Source organism: Solea solea, chromosome 7 (assembly GCF_958295425.1).
Source record: "Solea solea chromosome 7, fSolSol10.1, whole genome shotgun sequence".
NCBI classification, from domain to species: Eukaryota; Metazoa; Chordata; class Actinopteri; order Pleuronectiformes; family Soleidae; genus Solea; species Solea solea.
The window spans coordinates 19,452,109-19,468,605 of NC_081140.1; the positions used below are offsets into that span (position 1 = coordinate 19,452,109).

Consider the following 16,497-nt stretch of genomic DNA (forward strand, 5'->3'; position numbering starts at 1 on the left):
GTGTCACAGTACAAGCCGACCGTGCGGCCTGAGTCCAAAGTACTTAAATATAAATAATTACAAATAAAAATTTATTAATTTGAACTGAGCTGACCTGAGCTGAGCTGGGCTTCCTGCTGCAGCTGGTTTCTTTCAGCAGCATTCATCATTGTAATTTCATTTTTAATCACTGCTTATTGATGACAACTTCTCTTTGCTATTTAGATGCCGTAATCACATGCAGGCACACACACACACACACACTCACATTTACATCACTTTATAAATACAGACACATGTAATAATAATCTGTGTGTGTGCAGAAGAGAAGAATGAAGATAAAGAGATAAAGGAGCTTCACACGTGTGTGTGTGTGTGTGTGTGCGTGTGTGTGTGGGACGTGGCAAGATGATGATAGAGATGATGACAGATAGTGGGAACAGTATTTTCGGTGCAGTGTGTAACTGTTACTACAAGTTATGTCCCACATTTCTTACAGTGTTAAAAGTTTTCCATGCCCCACACATACCTCCATGCCTCTCTCTCTCTCTCGCTCTCTCTCTCTCTCTTTCTCTCTCTGCGGGGGAACCTGATCCGTCTGTGCTGCTCTGTGTCTGTGGTCGTCTGTGATGCTGTGGACTGACAGATTCAGATCCTGCAGGTCCTGAAAGACCAAACATGAGAAGCTGAAGGTCGATGATTCATTCATTCACTGTAACTGTGGACGTCAGAAACCTCAGTGTCAGTGTTTCTGTGTACACAATTCATGTTTGTCTTTTCTCTTCTTTTTACATTATTGTATTAAAACTTATATCAGTTTGTGAAAGTCCACAGAGAAAAAATGCTGTCTCACCATGAGATTGGATTAGAAAATCCTTATTTAGTACATGTCACTTAAATCTGTAAATCTAAAAAAAATTATTTTAAGTACAAAAGTCACAAACTAACACAGTTGGCAGCAGTGGATCAACAACTCCTTTGTGCTGTGATGTAAAAATGGCTGGTTTTCTTTAGATTCTTTGGTGTGAGAAAGTCAGTGGTCTGCAGACTTTAGCTTAGAGCTGGATACTGTGATTGGATCACACAGGGTGGAGGTGAACACCAGCTCTGAAGACATGTAAAACACCTGGAACACAAACTAAGAAACCCTTAAATCTTATTATCCAGCACCACTCCCCACTCATGCTTTCATGTGTCTGAGTGAGAGTGAATCAGTGAAAATGGCACGGTGTAATGTAATGTAATGTTCAGGTGCACTTGTATTTGTGGATACTTGTTTAAATGTGTGTGTTTATGTGTCTCCTTAGTGACCTGCTGGAGGATCTAGAGAGGAGTCCTCATGCTGTGGCCATTGCTGAGTGCTTCGTAGAACGGGTGAGTTCAGTTTGTGCGTGCATGTGTGTGTGTGTGTGTGTGTGTTATTTGACATGAAACACTCAGTAAACTCCAAACATAAACGTCATTTCATCCATTGCCTTCTGCTGCTGAGGATCAAACCAACACCTAATTAATGTGCCTGTGTGCGCACGCCGGCGCATGTGTGTGCATGTGGACAGTAGTGACATTGTTCTCACATGTTGCAGCACAAACACAGAACACGCTCTCATTAGATGATTAAAGGTTCAGTCTGTAAATTATCCTCACTAACACATCTAATGTTGATTTATGTATGTGCAGTTATACACATACATAAAGTAAGTTATACTGTATGTTGTTGTATATGAAGTGATAATAATTGCAAATACAACATATTATATTTGTAGCTACACAAAAAATGTAGTTGTACATATTGTTGCACTGTATATGTAATTAGATATGATGAGTGTTGTAGTACAGTGTAAATAAACATTAATACACACACGGGTAAAAAATAAAAAGTCTAGCCGACATAATCAGACATATTGATTGTCCTGCTACATCCTTACTTTTATACTGCATGCCGTTATGTGGGGCTTATGAGATATACTGCAGTCAGCCACCAGGGGGTTATCCACATGTTTTTATCTTTAAATTTCAGTCATGTTGTCAGTGCCTTTAAGCTTCATATATGTGGAATCAAGCTCCTCTTATTGTTTATTTTTTTTACTATTTCTTTTATCAGTGATTTTATAAAATATGCTATGTATTGTCTTTACAGCATGTGTTTTTAACTATTTTACTGTGATTCATCCGTTCTCGTCTTTCTTCTCTCTTTAGCGTTAACTTTGTTCTCTTTTTTTCAGAGTGAAGCCTTTGACATCTACACATTATACTGCATGAACTACCCCAAGTAAGTACACACACACGTTTGCACTTCATTCATAGTGAGGACCCTCATAGACATAATGCATTTCCTAGCCCCTTACCCTTACCTTAACCATCACAACTAAGTGCCTATCCCTAAAACCAGGTTAGCCCTGAAAAAAGCCCTTTATAGATTTGAGGACGAGTCAAAATGTCCTCACTTTGCCAAAAATGTCCTCACTCCATATGGTTTTTGGTCCTCACAAAGACACAAATACAAAAACACACAGAGAGAGGTTTGCACAGATATTAACACTCTGCACTGACTTCCGTTCACTGCAGCCAAACTAAAGCCTCACACAAGCATGCATGTGTGTGTGAGAATAAATGGAAACAGATTTAAACACAAATTTGATCAAGATGTTGTTGTTTCGTATTGTGTTTCCATACATGTTTATTGTCATTGGAACTAAAAGTATCATGGAGGAGCAGGTTAATGGTTGTGTGTGTGTGTGTGTGGGGGGGGGGGGGGGGGGGGGGGTTAGGTGAGGACATGGACTTTTCAAACAGGAAAATTATTTTGTTTTTCCAATTTTTCATTTCAATTTTAAACATCTCATGGAAACAGGAAAATAACAACATTGTATTTATTCAGCTTTCATTTGGCAGCTGAGATAACAAACTAATGAACTTGTAAGATAATAAGCTTGTGAGCAAATGAGCTTGTGAGCTAATGAGCTAACAGGCTAATGAGCTAATAAGCTTACAAGTAGTCTCCAGTCAGAACTGAAGAAGCTTCTTGGATGACAGGTGATACCTTTTCAACTAAATGTGTTAGTACATATACAGTACATATACTCTGGGAGATATAATGACCTGAATCACTGAGAACCAGACAACCTCGTACTGTATGCTCATGTGCTAACAAGCTAAGGAGCTAAAGTAGGGAGGCCATTTACTTAGCACCAAAAAGGAGGACACAGGACTTTACTACAAAACATTTTGTCCATGATAACGACCGTATGATGATACAGTTATGAGATACTCTGTTCATTGTAAGACTATTTAATTAATGATATATCATATATATATCATTCTCCAAAAAACAACATTATGGAAGAGGTCTGTTGTTTTTTTCAATTGAATCAAACTGAATTTTCTTTCAATGACAACTTTTCTTTGAGTACTTCAACATCAACAACATCACAGGCACAGCAATAGTGTAAAATCCACAGAAGTCGTCCTTAATACTTTTGACCATTCAGAATTAAAACATGTCTTAAATGTTTTCAAGCAATGATATATCAGAGACATATTTGATAGACACCACTTTCAGCCAATTATTTGGTAGACCATATATCTTAAGGCATTGGAATTATGCTGCGTTCCAGTGCAACTGCAAAAAGGATCACAACTGAGCTTTGCAGCTTTTATCAACAGCTGAAAATTGCAATGTTAAATTTTAAAAAATTGAATCAGGTTTATGGTTTTACATTTTTGTAATCTGACTTTTGAAAACTATTAAACCCAGGTCACACACTTTCTGTGTGTGTACAGTAGTGATATTGTACGCGCAAACACTAGCAGTATGTGTGTGTATCTGTGTGTCAGCTGCTCACTGTTACATGTGAGCAGAGACCACAGTGTCAGATTTACACACACATCTATCATAAGTAATCATTAATAATCAAATCAAAAAGCAACTCATCATGAGTACAAGATGAGCAGGGTGATATTAATCAAACCCCTGGCAGATAATAGCGTGAATGATGATAATGATTGCAACCAGGATCTTCCTGATTGGACAGTTGTGTCATTGATGTGAATTCCAGCAGTGAGGACAGTTGCTCCCTGTCAGCGTCTGCTCTCCACATTTTTCCGCTGTGATCCGCTGGGTCAGATTTGGAGGGAAATGTGCTGGATTGCAGGTTTTGTGAACTTGAGTGCAGCCGCACTGGGAACTTGAGATGTTTGTCTTTGTTCGGTTAGTTACAGAGAAACATGCCAGATAACAAAATGGCTCCAGGAACGCAGCTTCTCTGCCAGGATGTGAAAGAAGAGAAGCGCTCCAAAGAAAAGTTTCTGTATAAAAATCACAGAAAAGAGGCAACATCAGCAGACTCGTGTCTCATCACTGTACACAGCTCCAGATACAAATTTATCATGCTAAACTGCTGGTGTGTGTGTGTGTGTGTGTGTGAGGGGGGGAAGGGGTTGTCTCATTAAATGCCAAGACTTTAACTGATTGCTCATGAAAGAGAAGTGTTTCCAAGAGAAAGAAGAAAAGTGCAGGTTATTGGCAGGTTCAGATTCAATGAGATCCCATGTGGAGACGGTTGAGTTTACACATGTCATATTTAATCCAGAGTGGAGATGAAGCACTGACAATCAAACGGAAGATTCCTCTAAATTTGTGAAAAAAGAAAAAATTGAGTCGTACCTCACTTCTTAAACTGATGATGTCACAAGGACGTACCAGCTCTTTTCAGTTGTTGAGGGTCTTGAGGGTCATTTATGTTTCGAGCTTTACCGCACTTAAGATGTTCATGTTTAACCTGTGTTACGTTACGCGACACCATCTCCTGTAGCCAAAGTCCTAATTTTACCAACATATTTGTGTCTGTTATTGAATCGAAGAGTCCATTTACACTTGAAACAACTGCACGTTTTATCACATTAAATCAAAAGTCATCCTCGCTTCCCCCGAAAATGAATCCGTCACTGAATCTACTGCCCTGTCAACAAGGCAGTGAACTGAACCTGTCAAACCAAATGCAGTGTATCATGTTACTCTAGCTTAAGTTTGACTGTGGGATAATTTGAGTTTGCTCATGGGACACAACCTACAAATATTTCCCCTGTTCTTTTCTGGAGAGACACCAACACATTCTTTTTTTTTTAGTTCAAATGTTTCAGCTAGAGTCAGTGAAGCAAACCTCCAGTGGTGTATTTCCACCAAATGTGAAGTGAAATTTCCATGCAATTAAATTACATACAAATTCAATTTTGCATTACTCTGCAATGACACAATGTGAATCTCCACCCGCCCCCCCCCCCCCCCCACTTCCCCCTTTGTGCGCTGCAATATCAACAACAACAACAGTGGTAGTCGCACGTGAAGTTTGTTGATGCAGGAACACAGGGGAAAAAGTCGTCTTTGAACAAAAGTGGAAAACAGAAGAAAGACACTGCACCATTTTGGAGTTTTGTCGACACGTTGGTGGTTTGGCAGATCGGATAACAATCCGTCCTCGGGTGTATAAACATTATACGTTTGGCATTTTAAAGCCAGTTGTAAAAGGGGCCCATGATCCTGAATTCGAACTAGCATGACACCAAAACTCACTATGTCCCTCTAACATTGGATATTTTACCACACCACTACACAATCCATCGATGCAACACAAAGAATAGCACGATAGTGACGCACGCATTGAAATGTTATTTAGTGAGGAGGAAAGTGGAGAGCTGGAGAGGTTAATGGTGTTGGTGAGTGGCAGTGCATACTGAGGCTGGTGTCAGGTTCCTGTGATTGGTGGAGATGAAGTCAAACTCATGGGAGCAGCTGTAATTATCTGCAGCCTGTGAAAGCATGGAGACTGGCTTCAGTCTGTGCATGTTTACGTCCAGCACACCACCTCACACTTTGTGTGTGTGTGTGTGTTCAGAGAGCACTCACAACATGAACAAAATAGAAAATAAAACACTCACCTCTGAGAGTCTTTAAAACGTCTGACGGTTGAGAACCTTCCAAGTACAGTTTTCAAGGAATGTCTCTGGTGCAGTATTCATATCTGACATGTGTTTTACATTCTTCATGTGAAGGGCTGCTTTTATCTGAGATCACAAGATTTACAGCTTCACTTTGACTGTGGCTCTTTGACGTCTCTATGACGTTTGTTTGTGTTGTTGTCATCTGGAATCAGGATAGTTGTGCTTTTTGTAAAGCCTGAAAATGTCTGCTGTAAAATAACAATGGCACAAGGCGTAACACTCCTGCGAGTTCCCCCCAGAGAGTGCAGTGTTCATGTTGAGCCTTTTAATTTGAAGTCATCAGATAAACAGTTCAGTCTCATCGCCAGTTTGTCAAACACTAATGTTTGACAATAAGCACGAACAAGGACAGGCTTTGTACGCAAAGATGACCTGAGGTGATCTCTCCATTTCTGAAAGACACTGTCCATACTGACATGGACATCTGCCTCACTTTTTTAGAATGGTTTTTGCAGCAGACACGGTAACAACAGCAGGAGAATGTCTGGCACATCTAGGCGAGGAGCGATGCCCGGGTCTGGAGACGGGGCGCTCGCCCACTCGCTCCCTGTAATTATTTCGACTTTTTCCTGCTGTGTTGTCTCATGAGCTCACTTGGACTTTATCTGAAGATTCGACTAGGTAGCTGGAGGTGTTTGGAAAATGTGCAAGGCAAACTTTGCAGATAATTGGCTTCCTCCAGAGTTTCAATTTCAGGAACGTCTGGACTTCAGTTCAACTCTGAAAACCAAAAGCGAAGCAATTTTACTTAGGAACTGTGACCTCACTAGGGATGAGGATTGAATACTGGTATTACATTAGTACTACATTCTCATTGGTCAGTACGGAACAAGCAGATACTATCAGGACAAATGGTGCTATTCATAATTATGTTACACCTAACTTAGCTTTACAACAGTGATCCATGTGAAAAGAAAGCACACATGTCACGTGGAGAAAACTTTTTTCTGCATCTTAAAGCACTAGACCGCGTCTCTGTGGTCAGGCAAATTATAGAGAATATGAGTATTGATAAGTATTTGTATCAAAAAGCACTACCAATATCAGTATTAGTAGTAATAAATGGTGAATGGTCTGTATTTGTATAGCACTTTTCTAGTCTTGATGACCACTCAAAGCTGCTTTACAATATAGTTTTGCCATTCACATCCATTCACACCCATTTTCATACAGCGCAACTATGTGCTATCACTCATCTTTCATACCCATTCGCACGCTGCCGGCACAGCCGTCAAGAGCAACGTGGGGTTAAGCCTGTAGACTAGCGGAGCCGGGAATCGAACCTTCAAGTTGAAAGGTGGCTCGCTCTACCACTGAGCTACCCAGAAATGATACCCAACTTGAATGAAGTGACAGACATAGTTTCAAAAGTAAGCAGGTGGTCCAACTTCCTCACTCAGTTTTTCCCACGCCTACCTTTCTTTTTAATCAAGGTGGACACACACAGAAACTGTCCTCAGTTTATGATATAACTGTTGAACTTTAAATACTTAAAGACAATGCACTACTGAACATGTGACTACTTACAAAATGGCCTATCCATTTCAGATTGCTATCTAGTGAAGTAGTGCTAATTTCCACTATTTCATGTCATGTCAACATTTTGGTTCATGTTTGGAAATACATTATAAAAAATGACCTTGTCTGGGTTTTGTGACATTGTGTTACAGTAAACCTCTCAAGCTAATTGTGTGTCTTTGCATCTTTGCAGTGACTTGATATATCATCTTTACTTTTGCACCATGAGATGCTTTGTTTGAATTAATTCTCTGCTGCTGCGATAACAAATTCCGCACATACAGACCTGATGTCATCACTCACCTCCTTTAATAACACACTGTGCATCCTCACAGAGGTCTGGTGTCAGTTCAGCACTTCTATGTCACCCGAGGAATAACATTCACATGCAGTCGTGGCCAAATCTGAGGTTGCCAGTCATGTGTGAAATGGAAAACAAGACTCATTTCCTTATATATCCTCTCTGAAATCAGATCATAGTTTTTTAAGAATATTTGACAACGCTGCAAATGAGTAACGTTTCAGACGAGCTTGTTTCTGTTTGGACGCTTCAGATTTTCTGTTGAATTCATCAGTGATGTGTCTGCAGATGATATTAGTGCTGCTCAGAGTTTCTGGACCGCTTTCTGTGATTCATGTCTGTCCTGAGGAAAACAGCCTGCTCTGTAGCTCCATCGTTACCTTGACCTCCTGCCTCCTGTCCTCCTTCCTCCTCCCTTTTCTTCAACCTCTCCAACTTATGTATCTTACCACTGGTGTCCAAGATTTTTTGGCCTCATGCTGTGATAAATGTTTGTCAGCGGACATAACAGCCGAGGAGACTCTTGTGTCCTCCATCGTCTTCTTTCACCACTTCCAGTATCCCCTCTTCCCACCTCACCATGCTTTCCTTCAAGTTTTTTGTTGAAGGACCTACAACAACGGAGGAGTCTCCCTCTCCTCCATCATCTTAAGTCTAATCCACATTGTTCCTCTCTTTTATCTGTGTCTCATCCATGTTCAAGATTGCTTTATTTTCTTTCTCATAGTTTCTCTCTGTGCTCTTCAATCTGTCCCTGTCTTTGTTCAAATTGTGACAGATGTTTGTTTCTCTGATCTCTTCAATTTCTCTCATTCTTCTCTAAACTTGTATGTCTGTCCAAGTTCCAAACATATGTGGAGTCCTTCACCTCCTTCATCGTCCTCTCTTAATCCCCTTCATCTGTCTTGTCCCCCCTCCTCCATCATTGCTTCACCTCCTCTTTAACCCCCCCTTTCTAATGTGCCCTGATGAATGTTTGTTAAAGGATATCAGAATTGAGGTGTTCCTTCTCACCTCCTGCTGCTCCATCAGTGTTGCGACCTCCTTCAGCTTCAAGTCTGCCTTTGGCTCTGTTTATTTTTCTCATTAAATGTCCCTTGTGGCGTTGTGATAAATGTTCATCAGAGTTCATCACGGCTGAACTCTCTCCCTCTGTGGATGCATGTAATCTTAACCTGGACATCCATCAACCTCCTTCATGGTTCTTAGATTCAGATTCTGGTTCAGTGGCTCCTCACTAGATTCTGGATCAGATTTGTGTCATATTGTTTGAGTAAGGAAAGAAACTTTCATCTGTAACAGATTGAGGCTGAACTCACAGTTATTTATCATAAGTTAAAAGACATTTTAATATACTGAACCTTTGATCTTCGAGTTTTGCGAGCACTGGCTGAGTAGGAAGCTTTATTACTGTGACTGAAAACAAAGCATTAAAAACAGCATGAGAAAGTCTCTTGGATTAAAAAATTGTGCTCATGGGTTTGTAATTTGTGTAATTTTATAGTAATGTAATAATCTCTCTCTCTCTCTCTCTCTCTCTCTCTCTCTCTCTTTCGCTCTCTCCCTCCCTCCCTTTGCAGCTCGGTGGTAGTATTGAGGGAGTGCATGATGAAAAATGAAAGTCTAATTCGCTTCTTCCAGGAGAGACAGACAACTCTGAACCATTCATTACCTCTTGAGACATACCTGCTCAAACCAGTGCAGAGGATCCTCAAATACCACTTGCTTCTACAGGTAAAGTGTCAAATACGACCTGACCTTCCAGGTAACACCTCAAATACCACATTTGTTATCTGTAATACTACCTACTACTACTACTACTGGTATCTCCTACAAATCAATTCCAATGGGGAACCCAATTCCAATGGGTAACCCCTCAAATTTGGTGCTGCAAATACCCCTTTCTTCTAAAGGTAGCCCCTCCAGGTTTGCACAAACACTCTAGTTCCCCAGGGAAACCACCACCCCAGTTTGCCACTCCAGAGGACACGACAACATCATCCAGAGCCTTCATCCACCCCTGGGTCACTGCCACTAAGGATTCGTTTAACAGCCTTAGCTATCATTTAGCTATCATTTAATCCCAGTGATGAGGGAAGCTTCCTTCTTGAAATATGTGTTGATGAGACTGAGGAGATCCTCGATGTACGGCATACCTTCCACCACTGAAAGTGTTCCCAGATGTGGTCAGCAGCTCCACATCCGCACCATAGACAACATGGACCAAGTGCTGCTTTCCCTTCCAGAGACTGTGGAGAGTTTGCCAGAATGTCTTTGGTGCTGACTGAAAGTCCTGCTCCGTGGCCTCAGCAACCTCCTCCTACATCCAAGTTTATTGCTACTGCAACTGCCAAAGCAACGCATCACTTGATGTGGGCTGCTTAGCAGACAACTGTCTCAGTGGTCCCTCAATCTAACTTACTTTGTAGGACACCTCCTTCAGCTTGATGGCAACCTTCATCTCCGGTCTCCAACTGTAGGTTTGGCACCATTAGTGGGGCGACTGTTGGGAACTGTGGTGCCAAGAATGCTGGGATAGTCACTGCAGTCATTTGCAGTGACTATCCCAGCATTCTTGGCACCACAGTTCCAGTCGCCTATGAGCAATGGTGCCAAGGAACATGGTCCACTCAGATTCCACATCACCCTTCCCCCCCGGTTGTGGTCGAAGCTCATCCTGACAGGGTCCCCACAGCAGACCCTCACTGTTCATTTAGGTCTTCTGTGTCTGTCTGGTATCCACCCCTGCCACGTGATCCAACTCAACACCAGGTGGCAGTCAGTTGACAATTCTACTCCACTCTTAATCAGAGGGTCCACAACATATAACCTCTGATCAGCTGATACTAATACTAAGATGATGAAGTAGTGACTTTAGGTGTCCTTGTGTCCTTATATTTGAACATTGTGTTCATTATAGACAAACTGTGGCCAACACACAATACTGATAACTGGGTAGACGCTTCCTCCCAATCACTTCCCCTTTGGCTTCCAGAGATCAGACTAGTTTTTTCCATTGCCACGTCCACAATGCACTGGACCCCTTTGACACCTCCTGCAGCTGAACGTCAGACCCATGTCTGGGCTCGACCAGGCTCCATGGGCTTAAGCATGGCCACCAGGGGAAGAGTATGGGCAAAATGTAGCTTGGTAAAACTGTAAAATTTGGAGGTTTTTTGAAATGTGAAAATACTTTACATATGGTAATGAAATATTATTACTTCAGGGTCCCCGCCCATCATCAGCCATTGTCTGCGTGGCCTGGGTGAATGAAAACACAAACTGCTTTTATGAGAACAAACTCCAGCTGTCGCATGAATCATTACACACAAGCTTTACAAGAATGTGAAGACACAGCTGATGATGCTCACACACACACACACACAGCCTTTCCCAGTGAACTTGTTGAGCTATTTTACTGGTTCCAGTCCAAGCCCACCTCAGAGACACACACACACACACACACACTTTCGCTCTGTATTATTTGCTGCTGCTTTTTCCGACAGTGGCCAGTTTAAACACTGGTCAAACACATGTTTGGATCCGATTGCTGGGATTTTCCCATAATCCTTCGCTGGTGCTGCTTCAATGTTGAACTGCTATGTTAGCAAATACACCGATGATTGTTTCACGTTTTGAAACTTTTGGTTTGATGTCAACTTCTTTTTCTCACACGCTGTTTGGTTTCCTCTCAGGAACTCTCAAAGCACTTTGACAAGAGTGCTCCTGGATATGAGGTCATCGAGGATGCCATCATCACCATGACAGCGGTTGCCTGGTACATAAATGACATGAAGAGGAAACAGGAACATGCTGTGCGGCTGCAGGTAAACTTAAAGTTTGTAGGGTTAGCACCTGACCTGATAGTGCTCAGTGGAGATACACAGAACATAGATGATGTTTATAGTTCAAAGGGATAGTTCAAGGTTTTTTGGAGGTTTTTGCACACTCACAGACAACAGAAAAGTGATGACGTGGCTCCGTGGTCTATGTTGTCAAAGAAAGGCCAAAAAAGATGTGGAGGTCAAGAACGTAGCTGACATGTGCTTCAAGTCTGGATTCTTATTTTCAAAAGTTTTTACTAATAGATTTTTCTCAAATACAAAACGTAAAACTTAAAATCATCTGAGCAATAGCAAACAATTTAGGTTTCAAAAAAAGGTCCACAAAAGGCTCACCTAATAAATCTATTTACAATATCTTAAAAAAAAAAAATCGCTCACTCTCCTACAGCACAGCTCATGGGGACACAGGAGCTACTGGGCTACTACTGCTGCTGCCTAGTTTGGTAAGTTTATGTTACTGAAGTTAATTCAAAGTATTTCTACCACAGACGTCACAAAATAAATAGGGCTGTCAAAAGATTATTTTTCCTTACTCATGATTAATTGACAAAGCTCAATAGTTCATCACATTTTACAACCCATACACACATTTGCACAGCATTTATAGTGAGGACACTCATAGACATAATGCATACCCTTAACCTAAACCGAATTCTAACCCTAACTCTAAAACCAAGTCTTTTTAAGGAGTGACAGAATGTGAAGACCAGCCAAGATGTCCTCATTTTCCCAAAATGTCCTCATCTTTAGACACCCCAGAGCAGCAGCTTTGACACACTACATGCTCTCTGTGCACACACACACACACACACACACACACACTCACACTTCAGGTTAACACTGACAGGCCAAAACACCTTGAGGCAGAAGTGGGTCGAAAAAAATAAACTGTTTGAGAAAATGTCCACTGTGTTTATTCATTTCCTAAAACATAGCAAAGAGCTTAGCTCCCTCCTCCTCCTGTGGAGGTTGGCTCTATGACCTTCAGGTGTCAAACTCTACTTCGGCTGCATTCCTCAACTTCCTCGAACACGTGTTCCCTTCATTACACACACACAGGAACATGTTATTAACTTGTTCCACTTCACATGGACATGTTCAGCAGCTGTCACAGAGCTAACACCTCTCTTACCAGTTCAGTTACGCTATTCACACCACAAACGTGAAATGATTTTTCAAGGTGCATTACTGACATTACTTTTGTTGCTCACCTTGTGCTAATGCTAGAGATAACTTATAGTTTATAGTAATATAGTAGTTGTGTTGTAATTATAGGAAAAGTTTTCTGAAAAAAAAAGAAGGCTTCATCATACAATACACCAGTTTTGTTTTTTTTCGGGAAAACTGAGCTGTCAAGGCCATGTTTTGTCTGCAACTGACCCAAGTTTCATATATTTAACCTTTAACCTCTGAAGGTACACAGAGCAGGGAGAAGACTAGTGTTGACCTCTGACCCTTTCAGCAGCTGGAACAGTGGAGGATGAAACAGTCAAAGCAGCTCAGGGAGGAGACAAGGTTGTGGCCTTTGAGTGTTTGTGGAGATGATCAGTGATGAGTCAGCTTTCAGTCATCATGACGTCTCCACCTGTTTTTCTATAGTCAATGACAAATCTCAACCAAAGTGATAACAAATGTGTGTGAAAAATCAGTGTGAAAACAAACCATCTATGGAAACAGTTGATCCATGAATAATTCTATCTCATACTTCAAAAAACCTGAACTATTCTTAAAAACCAGTGTGGTCACTTGAACCACAAAACTGAAGAAAATACTCTTTTTGAACAACCTCTGACCTGCAACCTTTCGTCTCTTCTCACAGGAAATTGAGTCACTGCTGGTGAACTGGAGTGGGCCAGACCTCAGCGGATTTGGAGAGCTGGTTCTTGAGGGTTCCTTCAAGGTCCACCGAGTGAAGAAGGAGCGCGCGTTCTTCCTGTTCGATAAGATGCTTCTGATCGCCAAGAAGAAGCTGGACCAGTTTGTTTACAGCACGCATATATTCGTAAGCTCCTCCTCCCGCAAGCATCTCGTAGTATAGAAGAGTGGAGACTTGATGGTGGAAATCTGTCCTGAGAGTTTAAGGATTTTTGGTGGATCCTGTCAGTCATTTTTGTGTCTCTCCCTCTGCTGCAGTGCTGTAACCTGCTGCTGGTGGAGACGCTGAAGGATCCGCTGTGTTTCAAAGTGTCCGACCAGACGATTCCCAAACAGCAGCACACTGTCCAGGTAAATGCGGAGGGTGGCATCTACAAAGCCACGCTGATCAATTCACAGTTGTTTGATAACCAATCTAATGAATCAAACATTCACAGGTTGCAGCTTTTGCAATGTGACACGTTTCTTCTTTTCTCTGTTTTCTGTCATTTAAAAGTGTTTGGGAATTTGTGTCAGTCGCTTGAACAAAATATTTTAACAAATTATAAAAAGATTTCTTCCTTTTAACATATAAAGTATAAAATCATCTGTGGCTAATATAAAGTTAATTGTTTTTTAAGGAAGTTTTTTTGTATGATGAAGTGACACATAGTCAGCACTTTACTGCATTGAGAACCAGCTGAGTGAAAACGTGGCTGCCAGCAGGAAAACTAAAACAAAAACAGATTTAACCCACTTAACAAAAAACGCACCTAATAAATCTATGTCAGCAAGAATATTTTCACTGATTATGTTGCCATTTGTCAACTACTCAGTCTTCAATGCCACAGTTGATTGAGAAAATCTGTATTTTTAACTTTCGGTGGGACAGAGTATCTGCTGTCTGCAGCTGACTTTTCTTTGGTAAGTGTGTGTCACTGAAGTAAACCTGTAAGAGGCAGCAGTGGATCAACAACTCTGTGGACTTTGGTGTGGGAGAGTGAGCGGTTTACAAATTTCTGTTTTCTGTTGAAAAAGAAGGACATGTTTTTATGATGGTGAGAACTTGTTGTTGTTTTATTTTTACGTCTCCATTTGCTATTCATGTATCTACAAAGACAAAGCCTCCATGCTCAGCCCTATGAGGTAAACTGTTATTTATTAAATTACAAAAAATAACGGATATATGGATATAATTGTGCAACTTCACGCAGACAAAGAACCAGGAGGAGAAGCGACTGTGGGTGCACTACCTCAAGAGACTGATAGTGGAGAACCATCCTGCTTCACTCCCACAGAAGGTGATTGTGTGTGTAGTAGTAGTAGTAGTATTGTTGTATTGTGTTAAAGGTACTAGTCATATTACTGTTGTACTGTACTGTTGTACTGCAATAGCAGTGTTGTACAATAGAAGTAGTAATACTACTATTTATACAGTTTTGTACAGTAATTGTAGAACTTTGAGTGTAGCACTTGTAGAACCTAAAGTAGCAGTAATTGTGCACCATGTAACAGAAAACAGTGAGATTCTTTGTTGTCGTTCTGTACGTGGAGCATCAGTAGTTTGGTGTTTGCTGCTACCTGGTGGTCATTTACACAAACTTTATAAATGGAGGGCGGATCACGTCATAGCAGAAGTAGGGAGCTCTTCGGTTTCTATGTTTCCCTGAGCCAAGTGTACTTTTCTGTCCAGGCAAGACAAGTCTTGGGAGACAACTTCAGTCAATGTGAGTCCACACACACACACACACACATATACTGTGCATGTGTTATTGTGCGGATGGCGTGACATGACATCACTTACTGTGTTTGCAGCGCCTCATTTTGCACAGGACAACCTGAAGAAGTCGTCTGCCTCCCCGCGACTCGACGACATTCACGGCTATCACAGAGGCAGACGCCAATCAGGTCAGGGTCAGTGGTCGTTTTTATGTGCTGCTGTTTCACCACAGACTGACAGACTAAAAGGGATACTTGAGTAAAAGTACAACTTCTACCAAAGACAATTACTTTGGTAGAAGTTGAAGTCACTTTTTTATAATATTACTTAAGTAAGTCTTAAAGTACACATGTCAAGAGTCATTTTCTGATATAAAATTTACTTAAGTTTGAGAAGTAAAAGTATTTAACAAAGTATTTATACTTTGTTACATTACAACACTGAACATATGCAATGCACAGTCGGATGTACATGCTGTAGTTTGAGTTTAATAGAACCTTTGTCCTCAAGTGTTTGTCCTGATTGGTTATCTTTGTCTTTTTGTCCTTATCCACATGTGTTTGTTCTTCCAGAGCCTCCAGAGCTGCTGATGTACACACCTGAAAAATCCAGGAAGAGTCTGCCACTGCTGCTGGAAGGAAACCTGCCATACAGACGCACCAGGAGACAGTCAGGTAGACAGAGACACCTGGGGACAGTCAGATAGACAGAGACACCTGGGGACAGTCAAATCCAGACACAAATGGTGGACAAGAAGAGACAATAAGAGAAATGTTGGTCTCACTCAGTTTAGTACTGTAACAATAAGATTTATTTCACATTATTTTATGATGAGAAAATTGTATTATTAGGATTAGTATAAGAAGCAGTGCACAGCACATCATGGTGCATTCATAGCATTCATATCAAACGTGAAGCCAGTTTGTCCTATTACATGAATTAGACCACATGATCAGTTTACTCACATTAGAACTAATACACACAAAATAAGTAAAAACATAACATCTCACATTCACAGGGCTATAAAAACAGAGAAAACTGTTGTTTGGTGTAAACACACCATTATTCAGAGTCACCATACTAAGTCTCTGTTTTTCTTTCAGCTCCAGCTAAAGACATTGAAGCAGCATTTCATCCCAATGGTGAGAAATTCTCTGAGTCACTTTTCAAAAGTAATGAGATAAAATCCAAATGCACAGCAAAGAGATGTTTTATGATGTTTGACCATTATTTGGCTTTCACGTCTTTAAGATTTAGTTTGATAGTATACTGCATAACACCTG

The 16,497-nt window shown here is 41.0% G+C and overlaps 1 protein-coding gene across 1 annotated transcript in view; it reads left to right on the plus strand.

The window, feature by feature from the left end:
• plekhg2 (pleckstrin homology domain containing, family G (with RhoGef domain) member 2) overlaps positions 1-16,476 on the plus strand; it is a 51,566-nt gene extending 35,090 nt beyond the window's left edge. The window contains exons 5-16 of the mRNA XM_058633328.1: positions 1,287-1,353; positions 2,202-2,248; positions 9,376-9,529; positions 11,491-11,622; positions 13,460-13,642; positions 13,774-13,866; positions 14,709-14,795; positions 15,188-15,221; positions 15,310-15,408; positions 15,787-15,888; positions 16,318-16,386; positions 16,466-16,476. Coding sequence (XP_058489311.1) covers positions 1,287-1,353; positions 2,202-2,248; positions 9,376-9,529; positions 11,491-11,622; positions 13,460-13,642; positions 13,774-13,866; positions 14,709-14,795; positions 15,188-15,221; positions 15,310-15,408; positions 15,787-15,888; positions 16,318-16,386; positions 16,466-16,476 — 1,078 coding nt within the window. The remainder of the gene's footprint in view (positions 1-1,286; positions 1,354-2,201; positions 2,249-9,375; positions 9,530-11,490; positions 11,623-13,459; positions 13,643-13,773; positions 13,867-14,708; positions 14,796-15,187; positions 15,222-15,309; positions 15,409-15,786; positions 15,889-16,317; positions 16,387-16,465) is intronic.
• Positions 16,477-16,497: the final 21 nt, after the last annotated feature.